The 19,095-nt window shown below is 39.3% G+C and overlaps 2 protein-coding genes and 1 non-coding gene across 3 annotated transcripts; 1 reads left to right on the top strand and 2 right to left on the bottom strand.

Annotated features, from left to right (window-relative positions):
* Positions 1-4,387: 4,387 nt before the first annotated feature.
* Positions 4,388-9,315, bottom strand: armh1 (armadillo like helical domain containing 1). Its single transcript, XM_026159388.1, has 11 exons — positions 8,728-9,315; positions 8,270-8,338; positions 8,009-8,175; positions 7,694-7,890; positions 7,363-7,447; positions 7,088-7,204; positions 6,791-6,863; positions 5,784-5,913; positions 5,038-5,115; positions 4,882-4,963; positions 4,388-4,790 (listed from the first exon to the last, which is right to left on the bottom strand). Exons 1-11 carry the CDS (start codon positions 8,931-8,933, stop codon positions 4,762-4,764), a joined length of 1,233 nt encoding a protein of 410 aa, XP_026015173.1. The 5' UTR covers positions 8,934-9,315; the 3' UTR covers positions 4,388-4,761.
* Positions 9,316-9,529: 214 nt separating this feature from the next.
* LOC113017039 (5S ribosomal RNA) lies at positions 9,530-9,648 on the top strand. Its single transcript, XR_003271370.1, has one exon. It is a non-coding gene; the product is annotated as a 5S ribosomal RNA (ribosomal RNA).
* Positions 9,649-12,851: 3,203 nt separating this feature from the next.
* On the bottom strand, positions 12,852-14,173 carry LOC113016181 (mast cell protease 1A-like). The gene is made up of 5 exons (XM_026158799.1): positions 14,086-14,173; positions 13,860-14,007; positions 13,641-13,770; positions 13,242-13,493; positions 12,852-13,142 (listed from the first exon to the last, which is right to left on the bottom strand). The coding sequence occupies exons 1-5, from the start codon at positions 14,171-14,173 to the stop codon at positions 12,984-12,986; spliced, it is 777 nt and encodes a 258-aa protein (XP_026014584.1). The 3' UTR covers positions 12,852-12,983.
* Between the last annotated feature and the right edge of the window lie 4,922 nt (positions 14,174-19,095).

Consider the following 19,095-nt stretch of genomic DNA (forward strand, 5'->3'; position numbering starts at 1 on the left):
TGCCTAAGCTTTAGGAGTAACACGACATCAGAAATTATATGACTTTGTCCAAGTGTTATTACAGAGTTGTAAGGTCATTTAGATTTTATAGACCAGTCTTGTAAATGTGACATAGGTGAAGAGTTCACACAGCCAGCCCATGCAGTAACAGGCTCCTCCTCCAGGTCAGCAACTCCGCCTGCTGTCTGGTTCATGATATGCTTTTTGAAACAGATTAAACCAAGCCACCGATGTGAGGCTCTTTCATGAGCAAACCTTCTCCCTTTAGGGTTTCGCCACAGCGGATTATCTCACCCTATCCCTAGCATCCTCTGTCACAGCAATCCTCCTTCACTGCATCCATGAATCTCCTACTGCAATCCCAGGTTTCCCTCTTTAGCTCCTGCCTGGTACCTTCATACTGTCACCTCCAGCTCCGCCTCCAGTCTTTCTGTTAGTGCCACAGTCTCCAAACCAAACATCATCGCAGGTCTCACTTGTGAGACTTTTTCTCTCTTGCTGCTATCCTCGTCTAAACCCACTCCACCCTATCTGCACGCTCTTCTTCACATCTTTAGTGCACTGTCCGGTGCGTTGGGTGGTTTCACAAACAAGTAGAGATCTTAACTTTTATTCAAATAAATATTTTAAATATATTTTCACATCAGTGGTATTGTTATTATTTTTCCTCTTTCCGCATGCACAGTTTCAAAGAAAATTTTGGTCATCTATACGAGTAATATGTTTCTTGGACACTAGAGGGGACCCATACATCATTTATCCTACTGAAATAATATGGCCAATAACACAGTCCTCAGTCCTTGTTACAGTTTTTTACAGTCGCTAACAAGCGTTTGTCCAAACAGTTGTCACATTTGCAAAACTCTAAACACAATTAGCACAGCATCGGTCTGTTGTGGCCATACCAGTCACACATTTCATGTCGTGTTCACCCAATATGCAGTCAGTGAACACATTTCCACAATGCTTACATTTTCTTAACAGACAAGCTATACCTCCTAGCAAAATCATGAACTGTTTTTGTAGTATCTACGAATGTTAACACACAACATCCCACAATAGCAAAAACAATATCCCAAACCTTAGATACAGTATAAAAACCTCTGCTTCTGCAATGATATGTCGGTGGATCCGACATACCAGGCGGTTTTATCCCAGGTGCATCGACTTGGATAACATCAGATGTGATGTTGATGAAAACATGTGGCCTAACCCTGAAGATCGCAGAGATTAGATGCAAATCTTGTGCCTTTTTATAGCCCCCCTCCCCCTCCCCCCCTTTTTATCTTGGCTTTTTGCTGTTGTTTTTTTGTTCAGAATGCTCTTGTGTGTTTCATGGATATTTTGTTCACTGTAAGCAATACTGTAAAACTTTCTCTGTCCTATCATACCGTGTTTCTACTGTACCTCCTGTAGTAAACAGTAAAGAAACAAAAACTTGTTTGCTTTTTACTGGAATGCTTTTGAATGTGAACATTACTGTACATGTGGACATACAGTTACCAACCAAGACATTTCTGGTGTCAATATGGTGGATTGCATGTTTCGCATGCAAATACCTGTAAAACTGAAACATAAAAGTCTATGCAGTTTTTCTAATGTCAATAATAGCCAGTATTTTGAAACCTGGTGTACTTTGATTGACTGCATGTACCTTGTGAAGTGAAAACAAGTGTTATTCTTTGACAGACTAATTTCATTTTGAGTCAGATTTATAGTGTTTTTGTACAGTTAGTGTGTGCAGAGAAAGATGTGTTCTAATTTTGAAATGAGGAGTTAGTATATATTTAACAAAGTGTATTTTTGGGAAGGATATTATCCATTTGGCCAATTGTGTTTTGTAGGTGTGGGTCTGTGTTAAGAGTTTAGAAAAAGTATCTGAAGTATGGGTAGGCGCTTGTTAGCGACTGTAAAAAACTGTAATACAGTCCCCGCTGTAGTACGTAACCAGTGGAAAACTCTGTGGCTAACACACAAGACGTTTCTCCAGATGTCTAACAGAAGCATTGTGAAGCATCGAGGCCTTTTAATTTAAAAAGGATAGGCTACCGAAATGTTCAAACTGTAATTCAGTACCTTATTTAATTGTTTGTACATAAATACGAAAACGACTCGTACTTTTTAAAAAAAGTTGTGTCCACGTGCTTTACAAAGTAAAACTAAAGTGGTCCCAGTTATTAAGTCTGAAACTTACAAATCAAATTAGTTGGCCTTCCCAGGAAAACTAAATGAAATGTGCTCGATTATACTCTTACTAAAGCTCCTAAATATTTTAAATGATAATAAAATAAAAAGTTATTATTATTATTATTATTATTATTATTATAACATTTTATCTTAGGCATTGTTTAAACCACGCCAAAGCAACAGGCGTTGGCTACGCTTGGCTGTTTCTCAATATGCATACTTGGTATTTAGAAATCTCCCTGCACTCTTTGATCGATTCCCAGAAGAGTTCCTTGGCCTCTTCCACCACCAGGACAACATCTGGAGAGGCCTTTCTTACAGTTGAAACCACATTAGTTAATTATTGTTTTCAAGAAGTAGTTCAACAAATGGGACTGAAATCCTCACAGTATCCAGTGCAATCTGTCATCCCAGCCATGCTGTAAAGTAATTATCTCAATCTCAGGCAGTAGTTGATAGTATTGTCCCACGCTTCTTAATCAGCCACTGCAGCAGATAAGGAAAAAAGTTCTCATTGCCCTAGTTTACAATAGATATTAAAATAACAGTATGCATCATATAAACACTGTATGCTAAGATTTCGAACTGTCATGGGCCTGGGTCTGTTATTTTTGGGTTTGATGAATATTTATTACTTTCATTTGTCTTCTCGAATGCTTATGGTTGTTTGTTGGTGTGATCTGCTCCTGGTCCCTTGCTTCCCTGTGCACGAGTTGGAGTGAGTGTGTGTGTGTTTGTGTGTGTGTCTATCAAGGAGCCCTACTTAAGAGAGTAGTGGACGGTGGATAGGACTGTACTAAATGTGGCATCTCTCGTTTCTAGGTTAAATGTAGAAACATGTGACGGGAGCAGCACACTGTGTACATAGGCACCAAGGAGGACAAAACTTTACCACATATCAAGGAAAGGAATCAAGGCCTGGGAATTGGGAACACACTGTGGATTGTTGGCACTGTTTCATAGCTTTTTGTAAATAAACACACTTTCTGTGTTTAGAACGTTCTGCATTTGGGTCCTCCATCAACCAACCCTGACACTAGCAGCCTTAACTTTCATTTGATCACCACAGGACATTGGTCATGAGTTTAATGTGTAATGAAATATGAGCTCGGGCAAATCTTGTGTTTAATATTGCACAAGAAACAAGACAAAACAGCTTTCCTGTCTTTGAACAACACATGGAAATTTTCACCTCTTCAGAACAACTACTGAAACGTGCAGGAAATCCAGTGTTTATTACACAGTGTGGAAACTCGATGCTGGACTCAATCAAACATCAAAGATGATGATGATGATGAGATAGCCTTTATTTGTCAGTTGCAGTTGCCCACAACCGAGATGACAGACCTTGCCAACCGTACATACAATACACAAACATCACTGCTGCAATCTTCGATTGCGCCTCCAGCTGATCTGGTGTCCACATCGGATGGGAGGTAAGCAAGGGAGGAGGCGTTGGATCCGGGGTAGGGAGGGTGATAGTGAGGGCGTATCAGTGTAGGTGTTTCGTGCGTCTGCATGTGTGTGTGTGTGTGTGCGTTGGTTTACAACACCAACTGTCTGCCATCTATAATCCAGTTTTGAGATCCCTTCCCAGACGCCTTAACGCTCACATCCTGGGCCGTCTGACCTCAGGAAATCACATGATAGGGTGGGGCCAGGTTTCACAATGACTCTCCACCATTTGACCCTTAGAACTGAAGAAGCTTCTCGGATGAAAGGTGAAACGTCTTCAAGCAACTCAAAGAAGTCCAGACGCTTTTCTTTGGATGACTGAGAATCTTCACAGACACCTATATTTTAAGTTCTTTCAAATCCCTTGGATGTTGTCAAATTAACATACTTAATTGCAAAATGATTATTTTTAGATTGGGTAGTTAAATTGTAACCTTACATTTTATTGTACTTACTTTGAAGGACTTGCCTTTAGGGAAGTAATATCCCCCAAACTGAAGTAAAATAGTTAGTGTATCTGTGTATTGCTTAAGACCCCAAAGGGAAGTACGGTCCTCAAAAGTGGCACAAAATGGTTTATCTGTGTTGGTTTATCACTGAAGACACCAAAGGGGACATTAAACATTCCCAGTCCCCAATAGGAAGGTAAAAATACTGTATGAAGAAATATTGCTTAATGAAATGAAAATCTCAAGTGATTTATTTTATTTCTGTGGATTTGGAGGTGTAAAATTCAGTTGTCAGCCTGCTTCTAAACCAAACAGAAACCGGTGTCCCCAAAGGGTGGGAGTTAAAAAGTGCGACCTCAAATTTGACTCAAGCGAGTATACACACGCGTGTGTGTGTGTGTGCGCACACACCTCAAACACATATAAATTGCAAATTTATTTATTTATTTGTATTTATTTGAGAAGAAGCCCCAAAACTATGACAGAGCTTCCATTGTCCGAGCCATTTCTCGCTATATTAATATAAATGACTGAACTTCCCATTTTTCTAGTGATAGATAGAATATTTTTTCTTAATACAAAAACAAATGGTAGAACAGGTTATAGGTATTAATACAAACATTTCTAAAAACCTTATTTATATCCGTTTATGAAACGATTTTTCCTCTGGTCAGCTGTCAGACTTGTTACCATTTAAAACTGAAAAAAGAAAAAGAATACAATTAGTTTCACATAGTACAGGAAATATAGGAAAATAATCAGCTGTCAAATAAAACAGTAAAATCATTACCTTGTGACATGTTAATCTGATTTGTTAGCAGCATTTCTGCTTCTGTTTCATTCATGTTCATGTATACAGTGTCAGCTTTGTTCTGTAGAAAGATTGTGATTATATTTGTTGGTACTGACTTGGAGCAATGCACCTTTAACTTAGGTTATCGCTTACTTTGAACTCTGCAAACAGAGCGCTGCCCATCACTCTCTGCACTTGGTCCTCAACAACAGGGAAGGAGACGACAAAGTACTACACAGAGATGAAAGCAGACACCAGAAGCTGATATTCATATGTCTGAATTAATGTTTCTTTCTACAGATGCAAAACCAAAACAAATGAGAAACGGAGATGAACCAAACACATTTTTACAAACAGCCCAACTTCAAGAAAAGCAGCCTCTGTTTCCACTTAATTACAAGGCTGGCACTTTCTGGTTCTAATTTAATGCAAAAGAAAAAAAACTGGAACACAATAATTGCAAATTACTGCTTACACATTTTTCTTAAAGAGGGTGGAGGCAGTGGGGACCAAGAAGCAGTGATAAGAAAACCCATAAGTAATCAGAAAATTCTATCAGAACAGTAACAGAAACTCAAACCATCTAAAAACAGTTGAAAATTGGGCAAGACATAATGACTTTAACTGTCCTGCTTTGTAGACATGCATTAGTAGATTGCTGACAGGACCACATTCAAGCATGAGGTAATGAAGCTCTCAAAAAGCAGTTGGGTTACAACTGTGAATATGTCCTATTCTGCTGAAAAGAAAAAGTAAAGAACAAAAAAAAGTGAAGTCTTAAAATAGAAGGCTGAAGCGCTTTATAGTATTTTTTTTTTATTTGTACCAAATGGTTGTGAGAAATCATCATAGGTGTCATCAGCCTGCTTTTTTGAGAAGACACACACACACTGAAGTACCTCTAACGTTAGACTGGCTTGTATTTGGCCATCAGGATGTTCTCTGTTGCCCATAGTGTGCAGAAGATGCTGGATCACTCCAAGAGAGAGCAGCTCACGAGAAAGCTCTTGATCTTCCTCAGCCAGCAGCCTTTAACAAATATTGAACATCATTAAAATGCAGAAAGGACATCGGGCATAAAACTGCCAAATCAAACATGGGGAGCTACTGGCTATTGTGAACCCTTGTGACATGGGAGCAGCTAAAGATAGCTACTTTATTACAACATATAAAGCTATCACACTGCCATGAATAAAATGTTATGTCATGGTTTTATCAAACCATGGCCTAAAAAGTCAGTTTAGCTTCATGCATCTCAATCTATTTACTGAGAAGTATAAACCACTGTCACTCTAAATCACCCTTTTTGCTACCAAAGAAAGTGGTAACAAGGCAACAACACGACACCTGCCAAAAAGGAAATAGTTTTGCAGGTGGTGACTATAAACCATTGTTCTCTTCTTATCCCTCCTGACAGATTTTTCTCTAGTTTTTCTTTTAGCTTATGACTTTGTCACTGCAGCTGGGGTTTAGGAGGTAGAGCAGGTTGTCTACTAATTCAAAGGTTAATGGTTTGAGCACCTGGCTACTACAGTCAAAGTATCCTTGGGCAAGATACCAAACCTTGAGTTGTTCCCCTTGCATCTATCGTGAACAACTCAGGATTTTTGTTTATACTGTCCTCATTGAGTTTCTGTGGGTGTGTAATGCAAATGTTAGAGAAGATATAAGTATGTATGTATGTAAATGAGTGTGTGATTTGTTTCTAAAGGTTTGGTCATAACATCCACATGACGCTCCATGAGCACGGCATGATAGCAATGGTCTTTGGCAACCACCTGCAAAGCCATCATGGTTTTGAACAATTCACATTATGTTCTGTTTGCTAACTGGACAGAGAGATATCCCAGAAGTTTAACTGAGTTTGTGTTATACTGTGATTGAGGAGGTTATTTGGACTCCATACCGTATTGTTTTAGCTGCAGCAGCTTGCTGTACAAGTACAGGGAAAGATCCAGTCATCTCAGTCATCTCTGATTCTGACAAGATTGTATAAGGTTGTCAATAAAACATTTTATGAAAATGACTGTGACAAGTTAGGGCTCATTTACAAAATTATAACACATTCACTGATGGGTTGTGTAACTGTATCACAAACTGCAGAAAGGCACCAATTAAAATATGAAAAGGCGGCCATAATTGGTCAAAAGAAAGAGGTGTATATTAAAGGCTTTCACAGCGCACAACCAAACTCTAATGTCACCTTTGCTGATTTGATGCTGGTGTTCTTTTTCTTTAATAGGCCTCAGTAGAGCCACCAAACCAGTCAGTAGAACTGCCTTCACATCATAATGCTTCAGGTCTAAGATGAGTTTAATGGCTGTCAAAGATATAAAGAGACAAAACCAGAAAAGCTGATTAATAATAACAGGATCGCAATTTTTCATCCACAATCACAATGGCTAATGGAATGATTTGTTATTTCACAGGATACAAAGAAATTTCAGGATAAATTTAAAAATTAGCGTGTCAGCTTACCTTCATCCTGAACTTCCAGGTGTAGGGATCTGAGTGTGTTAAGCAGAGGCTCTACAATGCTGTAATGGGCTGTTTTCATTTTTCGCTGCAAAAGAAAAAATGTTAAAAATCAGTTCTGCAACATACAGACTGACTGCAGTAACATACAGCTTTGTGCATACTCTGTAAAATGGCCTGTATTTGTATAGCACTTTACTAGTCCCTAAGGACTCCAAAGCGCTTTACACAACCAGTCATCCACCCATTCACACACACATTCACACACTGGTGATGGCAAGCTACATTGTAGCCACAGCCATTCTGGGGCACACTGACAGGTGGCTGGCTTCACCTGGATGATACATAAGGTGTGCAGAATAAGCTGCAGGGATTTAGGTGAGCTACAAGTCATGCAGGTAATCAGATATTTGTAGACTTGGTCCTGATATCTGGGATTTCCGTGGGACAGGGACTCCAAAAGGACCGACGCTGCCTCTTTGGTTTCATCTCTGTTTGATGTGGACAGGCACTCGCCTATGACTTTAACACCTGGAAACAAAGCAAAAGAAGCATTACTGATAAAATAAACTATATTGTAGGCTGTTTTAAAATCTGATCTAAAATCTAAAATAAATTTACATATGCCACAGACAAATGTGAAATTTACCGTGACTTTCACAGATGATCTCCTTGTACTTGCGACCTGCTTTTGAGACAGTGAGTAGAAGTTTGATGGCTCCGGCCTTGTCATCATCTTTGCTCTGAGAGTGGCTCAAAATGTCCAGCAGAGTGAGAGCTCCCCCATCCTCCAGGAAGTTAATCAGATACTGATCACTGATCAAATCAGAAAGATGGTTTATTGAAAGAAAACATCTGTTGGCCTAAAGATATTTTTGCAGATTACAGTCCCGCATTTTGGGTCACTTACTGACAAGAAGCAGACAGGAAAATCCCAAGTGCTTTCAGCTGAAGTCCCAGGAAGGTGCCTAACATGTAACTGAAGTATTAGTAAAGGGTTGTCCAGTTGGAGGCACATTCTGAAAACTTTATTCTGATATTTTATGCTAGAATATATTCAGCACCATTTGGCTGTATGTGTATAACAAAAAATATGTTTTATGATTTAAATGTGTTGTTTTCACATGTTATGCAGGCCCCTCAAAATCAAGATAGTCCCAAACCCGTGCAGGTTTAACCAGCAGTAGACTTAAATTAAGCCTCATTTAAGTCTTCAAAATAAATCCTGCAGGACTTACGCAAGGAAACACGAATCCCACTACTATTTGGAAATATTTACACCCCACCCAGGACACGTTTTTTGAGCTGTACAAAAAATATATGTCCAAAACTAACAGTTTTCCTAGACCACGGCTGAATAAAGGATACGTGAGCTTCATCCATGTGGTAAGTCGAGCTAGGAAGAGACTGGCGACCTGCGCAAACTCCAGCTCCAGCTCATAAAACGTCTTCCCCGTGTTTTGAGTCACAAAGGTGCTCAACATGCGACCGCGGACCCTCATGTCACCGCGGTCCCATTCCCGAAGAAAGCTGAGAACTTTGCCGATGTTAGCTTGTTGCTCTTGTGTTGACATCGTTTTGTTGCCTTGCTTATCGCTGGTAAACCGAAATTAAGCAACAGTGAAGAAGCAGAGCCAGAAATCTGAATAATTATCCAGAGATACAGAATAACATCTTAAATTCAGAGGCTTGATTTTGGTAGCTTTCTTCCTCTATCTCTGGTTTGCTGCTGCTAACTCGCGGTTGCTTAGTAACGGCCACACACTGGCACCCGGAAACTTGGTGGGAGGAAAATCAGAAGAACTTCTGACACTACTGCCGCTAAAGACAACTAGGAGTGGAGTTGACATCTTTAACATGGTGAAGGAGTTTTTCGCGGAGAAAAAGGTACCTTTGGAAAAGCTGGTATCGCTGACTACCGACGGAGCTCCTGCTATGATCGTCAGACATGCATTCTATCACTTGTACTGTGCTGTAATTAATAAACTAACATGTGTTATTATCCAAATGTTACTGCAGGAAAAGCATTTTTTCGCAGATCAATGTTGAAGCTACAGTTAATAACGAAGGTTTGCATCTTTTCGCTGTAACATATGAAATGTATCACAATAACGTTTATTGAACTGTGTATTTGCCACCTATTAAAGGTCTTTTATATAGTGTCTCCGTCGCTTACGGCCATACCACCCTGAACACGCCCGATCTCGTCTGATCTCGGAAGCTAAGCAGGGTCGGGCCTGGTCAGTACTTGGATGGGAGACCGCCTGGGAATACCAGGTGCTGTAAGCTTTTTCGCTTCTACACACAAACCGCAGAGGGCGCTGCTGCTCAATCAGTGGAGACAGCTTCAGTAAATACTCACTGATAACATTTCTAAAACTTGGAAAATGCTGACTTTTAAAAGCTTCGTAACAGGTTTCTTCAGGCCGGTTCTCTGGTTGTGAAAGTCCAGCGACAAAAAGGATCCTCATTTTTTCCTAGAGAACATTGAACAAATGTATTTTTCTTTTTTAGATCTATAGTTTATTCATTTGACCTACATTTGGTATGACATTTTAAAGAGTTTTACCTTTGTGACTTCGAAATATTATCTTATATATTATACTTAAAGATTTTATCTAAAAATATACGTATTTAACTTTATTATAATGATTTTATTTCAGACAATGTGATGTAACTTGATACAAATAGTTGTTTTCTGTCTGACAGAACAGGAAGCATCAACTTCATAGTAGCTATTTGCATAATTAAGACATCAACTATAAGTGTTCCCTAAATTTCCTGCACACATGAAGAATTCCCATTCAAAAAATCCTGTGTTGATTAAGGATGGCAGTTATTTCCTGAAACAGAGAGCACTCACCTCAAACCACGGCTTGGGCTCTCTAGCCAGTCTCCTGGATAGAGGGTGGACTCTGTCTCAGTCTGGAGTTGCCCCTGGTGAAAGGCGGCGGGCTGGGGTGGGTATCCTATTATCCCCTCGGCTTGCTGCCTGTACGTTGGGGTTTCTCCCAGTGGACGAGAGGGTTTGTTCCCTGGGCCTTCAGGTTGGGGAACAGGCCCTGACTGTCATCTGCGCTTGTGCACTGAATGGAGGTCCAGAGTACCCAGCCTTCTTGGAGTCCCTGTGTGGCGTGCTGGAGGGTGATCCACCTGGGGACTCTGTTGTCCTGCTGGCAGACATCAATGCTCATGTGGGCAATGACAGTGAGACCTGGAGGGGTGTGATCGGCAGGAATGGCCTCCCGGATCTGATCTGAGCAGTGTTTTGTTTTTAGACTTCTGTGCAAGCCACAGTCTAGCCATGTGGAAAAGCAAGTTCGAACATAAGAGTGTAATCAGTCCATTTGAGGATTCAGGGGTGACCCTGAATCCTCCCTTAGCTATGCTGCAATAGGTGTAGGCTGCTGGGGAATTCCCATGATGCATGAGTATTTCTTCTTCAGTCACCTTTCTCACTCACTATGTATTAATAGACCTCTCTGCATTGAATCACACTTGTTATCAATCTGTGTCCCTCTTCCACAGCATGTCTTTCATCCTGTCTTCCTCCCCTCACCCCAAGGTCACGGCAGATGGCTGGCCCTCATGCATTATTGTAGGGTCTACCTTACAATATAAAGCGCCTTGAGGCAACTGTTGTTGTTGTTTGGTGCTGCTTAAATGAAATTGAATTGAAATCGAATCAGCAGCTCACAGTCCCAAACCAGGTAGCAAAGACATAGTTCTTACATGGCTTCATCAATTCTGTGAACTGCATACTTATAAAAAGAGTTTTCACTTTGGAAAGTGGGATGGTTTTCTGGAAATTGTATGAAAAGATTTGCAATTTCAATATAATAAGACAGACACTAGCCAGAAGCCATTTTGAGAATGCAGTGGGGAGAGGTGAAAGTGATTTTAATCTTCCTTGTATAGACGTATTGGAAATGCAAACATTTGATTGGAAAGATATTATTTTAGACTCAGAGGAAAGATTCATACAGCAAGTCAGTGAAAAGTAATTTTTGGAGAGCCATAGGTTTACACAAATGGGAAGAAATCTTTAGTTTTTTTTTTTTTTTACCTGATAAATATCTTGACATGTTGACTGCAATCAGATGACACATGAGTGTGCAAATGACTGAGGTCTGGATGCAAAGCTTGGAGGTTTGAATTCAGAGAGGATGACTGTGAGCATAGATGGTCTCTATGTTATATAGATACAGTCTGTGTTGTTTAGGCCTCATTACTATGCACATTTTCACTAGATATTAGAACAACATTAAGAAAAAATGCCTTTGATTATTTTGAGAATAAAGTCAGAATTTTGAGATTAGAGTCAAAAATGTATTTCGAAAAAAAAGGTTGAAATGTGAGGATTACCCTTGTTGTCCAAAGACATACTGCTACGGCTGCTATACCCTCTATAAAATGCCTTGTTTAGGCGAGTTATTGAAACAAATTGATCAGCCGTTTTGTCATACAGCATACATCCCCTTGCATTTATAGATGTAACTATCGATAACCTTTCTGTCTGTCCATTACAAGCCATTTTCTTGTGTGCAAATTCATTCTTCAACAATTGTGTGTTTTTCCATCCAGATGCAGTTTTCTGCACCATCTTATCAATGTTCTTATACTGATCACCACATTGTGTTTACATGCTAATAGAGAAATCATTTCCTTCCTGTTACCAAAACCGATTCTGAAGTACAATTTCACTCAGAGGATATAGCAACCATGGCAGTTTGTAATCTGTAGTCTCCACATTTAAACTTTTTTCTTGAAATACTATTTCAACTTTTTTCTCAATTATTTTTTCTTATTGTGGCCCTAATACTCGTTTGTACACCTTCAGGGAATTATTCAGATGTAGGAGGAGCACTGGAATTAACAGGAGTACTTGAGTGCTTCCCAATTGATAGTGAAAAAAATTAAATCAGGTGTCATTTCCCCTTTTTGTGTTTCACAACTTGTGATTACACTTTTGTTTATTTATTACTCTTTTAATTATTTCTTGGCTTTTTTTCTTTTACTTTATGATTTATGATCTATTAGCTGCATCAAGCTCAATGTTCCTCTTTGTGGAAATGTTTTACCCAAACGCTGATAGCTCAATTTCCATATTTTTCCCATAAACCCCATTCGTAAACATGAAAGCTTCCTGTTCACTGGGGGTTTCTTTACCAGATGTGTTAGCCATGCTCACAATTGTCTAATTTTATCTAGCATGCTCAAGTCTCCTATAGACCCTGAATACAAACAGGCATGGGATTCTATTTTTGACACCAAGTTTGTTGTGGAAATCTGAAATAAAATGAGGTGCACACAACCATGCTGTTTTCATTTGCTTATTTAACTTTGGGGGTCAAACAACAGTACAGACAGCACGCCAGCAGAATTACAAGCACAGAAACATATAAAGTTACAAGTTATCTACATCCCATGGTCATAAAATACATTTAGAACATTGTAATAAAAGATAACTTGAACATCAACACTTGCTGTAATTGAAAGAATCCATGGTGACAGAATAAAGTGATAAGGAGCTTTGAATTCAATTAGGTCAGCTTGACAGAGCGAAGTAGCAGAATCTTTTTAATTTTCACTTTTGGTTACATCGACAGAGCAATCAGGAATGCTTAAATTACACCTCTGAGAATCTTGTCGATCCATTGACGGTATTTTGAGATGTCCGTATAGACATTGGGTACATCTGGGTATTTGCAGTTTAAATTTTTGTTGAAAGAAACAACACCAACTGCGAACCCATTGCAGACCAGAGGACCACCGGAATCTCCCTGTGAGGAGGACATATTTTAATTTTGTCAGTTTATATTAAGTGTTTTATATATTTTGCAAAATCTAATTAGTATATATTGAAGAGACAGAAAACATACCTGACAGAATCCTTTATTTGTTCCATAGCCACCTGCACAGATAACTTTGTTAGGAAGATCAGGCCAGTTTTTCTTACAGATTTGATGTTGAATGACAGGAACGTTCACCACTCTCAGCTCATTAGGTAGAGTGTAATTTTCAGTGAAACCCCATCCAGCCACCTGGCACACTTCATTTTCTTGTAGTTTTATTTCAGCATGTGGAAGCTGAATTATCCTTGCTGTGCGGTCTAGTTGAACTTTCCTAGATAACTGAAGACACACAACATGAAATGAAAATTTGAAATGTCTGTTTTCATACAGTAACCCTTTTGCTGTGATGAAATTTGAATTATAACGCCACAAATATAGGGTCTTATAATTCATGTGAAACTGTTACAACTATGAATATGTACATACTTTAAGGAGCATGATGTCATCACCATATTGAACATTTCTATAATTTTCAAACTTGATGGATTTTTTAATCTCTATTTTTTCATGATGGTCGTTGAGATTGTGGCTTCCAAGAACAACGTGTGTAAGGTTCCTGAAGAAGTAATCAATGAGACTTGGTCAGTACATTTTATAAAAGCGTACTGACCACAAAAGACGTTGGATTACTTACAACTTACTTACTCATTGTCACAGTGTGCAGCAGTGACCACAAAGTCTTCAGCGATGAGAAATCCTCCGCATATATGACCATGTTTGTTCTGCACTGAGGCCATATAAAGCATTGAGTTCTTTGCTGCCTTTTCCCCATGTATAATATCACTTCCATGCCCTAAAAAAGTAAAACCAAAATTAAGTTAATGTCCCAACAAATGGTTGGAAATTGATAACAAAGACTTGCAGTTCTTACCGAGGCATGCAAGAAGATGGAACAGTAGAAGTTTTTGCAGACCGTGCATGATGTTAGCCAAACGGTGAACTGTTTCTGGTAGGAGCATCAAGGAGACCTTTTTATAGGGTGTTTTGCCTTGTTGATAAGTATGATAATAATCACTCTCATTTTGACTTTGAACCACATCCTTTTCACCCACCCAAGCCACCCCCACTTTGAGAAATGTGAGAAATGTTGCGAATGTCTTTTTTGTGTTTTATTATGGATGCATAAAACCAAGAAAAAAAACCTTACATCCGATGACCAAATGCTGATCAAACAACTTTTTTAAGGAGCCAAATTTTGTGTGCTTTCTTTCCCAGGCAAGCTTACATATCAGCTCAGAAAGTGAAAGTGTAACACAATACAGAAACAGTGTAATTACGATACCTTTTTAAAGTCTCACCTTTGCAAAACAATATTTTTTAACTGAGTTTTAACTTTGTGGATACTACACCATCACAAGAGCAACTAAACACCCTGCTGCTGGTGACCTTCTACAGATCCACCATCGAGAGCCTGCTCACCTATGCAGTGACAGTGTGGCATGCCAGCTGCAGACAGGAAGAGACTGCAGAGGGTGGTAAACACAGCGCAAAAAATCATCCTTGTCTGCCATCTATAACTCCCGTTGTCTCAGCAGGGCCAGAAACATCTTGAAGGGCAATACCCACCCCGGCTACCATCTTTTTAACCTACTACCCTCTGGCAGGCGCTTCAGATCCTTACAGGCCAGAACAAACAGACTCAGGGATAGCTTCTTCCCCAAAGATATCACCATACTCAACTAAAACTTGCACAAACGTAATTTGCACTTCAGTATCTGCACTGACTGTATCATCGTTCTCTGGCGGTCTGTTTCTGTTACTTGGTGCTGTGTATTTATATTATATTTATTGTTATATTATTGTATAGTTTTTTAGAATGCGCTAAGCACATGTGCACTATGGAGCTGTTTTAAATCTTGTTATAATTTGTATAATGACAATAAGGACTTTCAATTCAATCACAACTGGTATTTATATTGAGGATTTTCCTAAACAAATAACTAAAAAAAAACCCACCATTATTCGCTGGAATAGATCAAAGCTGCTGAACCACATTTGAATTCTGTGATGAATTGTTTTTCAATCAGGGAAATCACAATTACCAGATTTATGAATTTCATTGTTGTCAGTTACAGCAATAAAACTACTGCATTCACGCTATTAATAAGTAAAACAGCAACTGATACATATAGATAAGAGTCGAGCATTATCGCTCATCTGTTAACATGCTAACTGAACACATCAAGTTTAACTGGCTATAAAATGTTGCTGATAAGTCTGACTTTCAACAAACAACCACATGCACATCAAAGAAATACAGCATAATAAAAAATAATATTAATAATAATACATCCATCCATCCATCCATTCGCGTCCGCTTATCCTTTTCAGGGTCGCGGGGGGTGCTGGAGCCTATCCCAGCTGTCATAGGGCGAGAGGCGGGGTACACCCTGGACAGGTCGCCAGTCTGTCGCAGGGCCAACACACAGAGACAGACAACCATTTGCACTCACATTCACAGCTATGGGCAATTTGGATTAACCAATTAACCTATCCCCACTAAGTGCATGTCTTTGGACAGTGGGAGGAAGCCAGAGTACCCGGAGAGAACCCACGCAAACATGGGGAGAACATGCAAACTCCACACAGAAAGACCCTGGCCTGATGGTGGAATTGAACTCAGGACCTTCTTGCTGTGCGGCAACAGTGCTAACCACTGTGCCTAATAATAATAATACAGATACTCACATATATATACAAAGTTTTATACATATTGCATGTGGGTTAAAACTGCAACACTCTATTGATATTTATTTATTGTTTGCATTATTTTTCATTATTTTATTTTGGCTCATATTCTGTCCAAAGTTTCTAAGACTTTTGACATCTTTTGGCATCGGACTCTGCACTGCTTCACATCAACAGAACCTGAACTCAAGCCACTGGTTCCCTTTCAGCACAAGTCTGAAGGGCAGCCTGAACCTGCTTTGTGCCACACACACCCCCAGCCTGCACCGTCTGGTCCTGTTGCGTCATAGGTTTCCGTACTGTCTGGTCCTGCTTCGCCCAAGCCAGTGGTCTGGACTCCTCTCGAGTCAGTGGTCACTGCACAGTCTGGACCTGCTTCACTCAAGGGTCTCCGTTGACCTCCTGGGGGGTGCAATCTTTGCGGCCACCATCGGCCTCCAGTCCTGTTGCCCGATGGTTTTTGTCATCATTGTCAGCCTCCAGACCCAGATCCGCTCCGCCTTCATTGCTGGCCTCCTGGTCAGCTTCCAAAATTGCTCTGTCTTCGCCAGTGACCACACCTTTGGCCTCCTGAACTGTTAGTTCTTTGTTTTGGTCTCTAATGCTCCTGTTTTTCTCTTTGTGTTCACTCGAAACACAAAAGATGAACCTTTTGCGAAACAGTCTGTTTTGCTGGTAAGTATGATTATTATCTACAATATTTTGATTTCTAACCACATCCTTTGTTCAAGGTAATTTTGCACACTTGTGTTGCATGATCATAATCATAGTGCCACATCAGTCTGAAGGACAGACATGCTCATCCATCATTATGCTAACACAATTTGCTGCTCATCTTTAGTTGAACTTTTGAAATTTAAGACACTTTAGGCCTCCCGATTTGTTTCATTCAATATCCTTTTTGGCCTCCTGGTCAACTGTAGGTACAAATCAAGTGACTATGGATACTTTTAATGAGTGGAAACTCAGATGTAAAGACTTTACTGTGGAAATCAAACTTTGTCAGTATGATTAAGTGGCTATTTTGGATTATACATCATTGCCAGTGACTTTTGTGACTTTCTTCTTTGCTTTTTTCTCTTATTCTCTGCATCTTTCAATGACGAAGCACAGAAACCAGTTTCCTGCTTCAGTTCTATCATCAGACTCATTGGTTTTCCATTTACACATAAATGGCTAAGATATGACTTAACGGAAGCAATGCACGTCATTGGAGTCAAGTCAACAATAAATTTTGCATCCACCAAGGTCTTCAAGGTTATCTTAGTTATGTAATGGTTGAAAACTGACAAAAAGCCTTATAGTATAGTGTGTACTGGCAACATATAGACATATGTGGAAGCAAACTACAATGTGTTTAAAATTTGTTTATTCCAAGATTTTTGGCTTTTCTTTCCTCTGGTTTTTCACATACATTGATTGACCTGTAGTTTAACTATACTCACAAGTAAAGAAGGCAGATGCCAGGCTTGACACAGCTGAATGGCATTATCTTTGAGATCTGCAGCAAACTAGATGAACCGCAGACACTACAGGATCCAGATAAGCTATTGCTTGTAGAACATGTACGTAAACTGTCCTTTGCACACACATTTGCTGATTTCTCATGCATTTAGTCTTTGTACTACTAGTCTGACTATATTATTATTTTGCATTTGTTTTCCTATAAAATCTTTAGCTGTAGTACATGATGCATATAATCTATTGCTGTATAGTTCAAATCTCATTGGCCTGTGGACAGAGTGTCTGCCGTTCAGCCATTAGAAGATGCTATTCAACAATTTAGCTCACTGAAATGTCTGATAAAGCTTTCAGCAGAGGTCTGTATTTCTGAATTTAAAAAGTCCATGTCAAATGCTAAGTCATTACCTTACCTCATCCAAATGTCATCCATAATTGTCATTCTTAGATAAGAACTGATTTCACTCTTGTCACCCTTGTCCACATGCTGAATCTCTTAAGGCTGTATCCCTTGTACTTTGCCACGTTGTTAAGGAGACTAGTGTAAGGTCATTCAGATTCTCAGCTCACCGTTCTTCTCTTTTCCTAAGTTCTTATTACTTCTCATACCCAGCTCAAGGACAAGAGGTCAGGAAAAGACAATGGGAAGGATTTCTGGAATGTATCCTATATTAAATGTTTTTGTTCTTTCTTGACTGTTTAAAACGTTTGTCCTACAGCAACCACCATAGATAAAATTATGCACTGGAATTTCGAGAGATTAAGTAAACAGACATCCAGAGGTGAAGTTTTTACACACTGTAACTTTGTCATAAGGATGGACCCACACCCTGAGCATTGGGAAAGGTTTAATACGTTTATTTACAAGCTGTGAATAAAACAGAATGGCACTGTCGGTGATATGGTGAGATTGAGGCTGAGTACATTATCCGGCTGACACGAAGATCTGCCCACATCTAAGTGTGTTCTTCAGTCTTAAAAAATCAGCTTCTGTTCCTTTGTTAAGCAGATGAGTTAATCAGCAGATTGATTAAGTAGAGAAACCGATAGCGGAACAGAAGAAGATGTTTTTGGCTTTTCTTTTTACACATTGGTGTAAAAAAAGTTGTTTTTAACGAGCCTTCTCTTTTTTACATCACTTCTCAGAAGAGACATTTTCAGGCTAGCTTGGATATCAGATCAGAAAGTGAATGTTCTTAGTTCTTACCTCGCCTTTTACCTTCAAAGAAATTGTTTACTATCACAACTTAATTTTAAATGGAAAACTTTTTCAAATGAAGAGCATAAGAAGAAACAACATTATTCATTTGCATAGGCCAAAGCTACCAAAACACATGTGATTAGTGTAATAAACTGTTTTTGAATCAAAGAAACCACAGTCACCAGATACCGGTCATAATGTCAGCATTCTCACGGAGATGAAAACACTGCATTCACACTGGCTAATGACTAAAACAACAATGGCTTGCTAATAACTAGTGCAGTTACATTTACTCCATAGCATATAGCAGATAAGAGTCATATTATCTCCCATCTTTCAATCTGATTGAACATGTATAAATGCCTAGAAAATGTTGCTGACTAAAAAAACTTGCTTTAGACAAACAGCCACAAGTACAGCAGCAAATGCAGATACATGCATATTCACAAGGTGTTAGACATATTGCATGTTCTGCGTGCAGAACTAAAACATTACTGAGATACCGAATTCATATATGCATGGTTTTAGTAT

This window comes from Astatotilapia calliptera, chromosome 23, assembly GCF_900246225.1.
Source record: "Astatotilapia calliptera chromosome 23, fAstCal1.2, whole genome shotgun sequence".
In the NCBI taxonomy this organism is placed as follows: Eukaryota; Metazoa; Chordata; class Actinopteri; order Cichliformes; family Cichlidae; genus Astatotilapia; species Astatotilapia calliptera.

Bases quoted from the DNA above. Each gene is read 5' to 3' on its own strand.
- armh1 (XM_026159388.1), bottom strand. From the start codon at position 8,933: ATGTCAACACAAGAGCAACAAGCTAACATCGGCAAAGTTCTCAGCTTT. The intron at 7,205-7,362 runs GTAAGCTGACAC...TATCTTTGACAG, and splicing joins CCTGGAAGTTCAGGATGAAG to CCATTAAACTCATCTTAGAC. The intron at 5,914-6,790 runs GTATGGAGTCCA...TATTTGTTAAAG, and splicing joins GCTGCAGCTAAAACAATACG to GCTGCTGGCTGAGGAAGATC.
- LOC113016181 (XM_026158799.1), bottom strand. From the start codon at position 14,173: ATGCTCCTACCAGAAACAGTTCACCGTTTGGCTAACATCATGCACGGT. The intron at 13,494-13,640 runs GTATGTACATAT...GTGTGTCTTCAG, and splicing joins ATGACATCATGCTCCTTAAA to TTATCTAGGAAAGTTCAACT. The intron at 13,143-13,241 runs GTATGTTTTCTG...TCCTCCTCACAG, and splicing joins CAAATAAAGGATTCTGTCAG to GGAGATTCCGGTGGTCCTCT.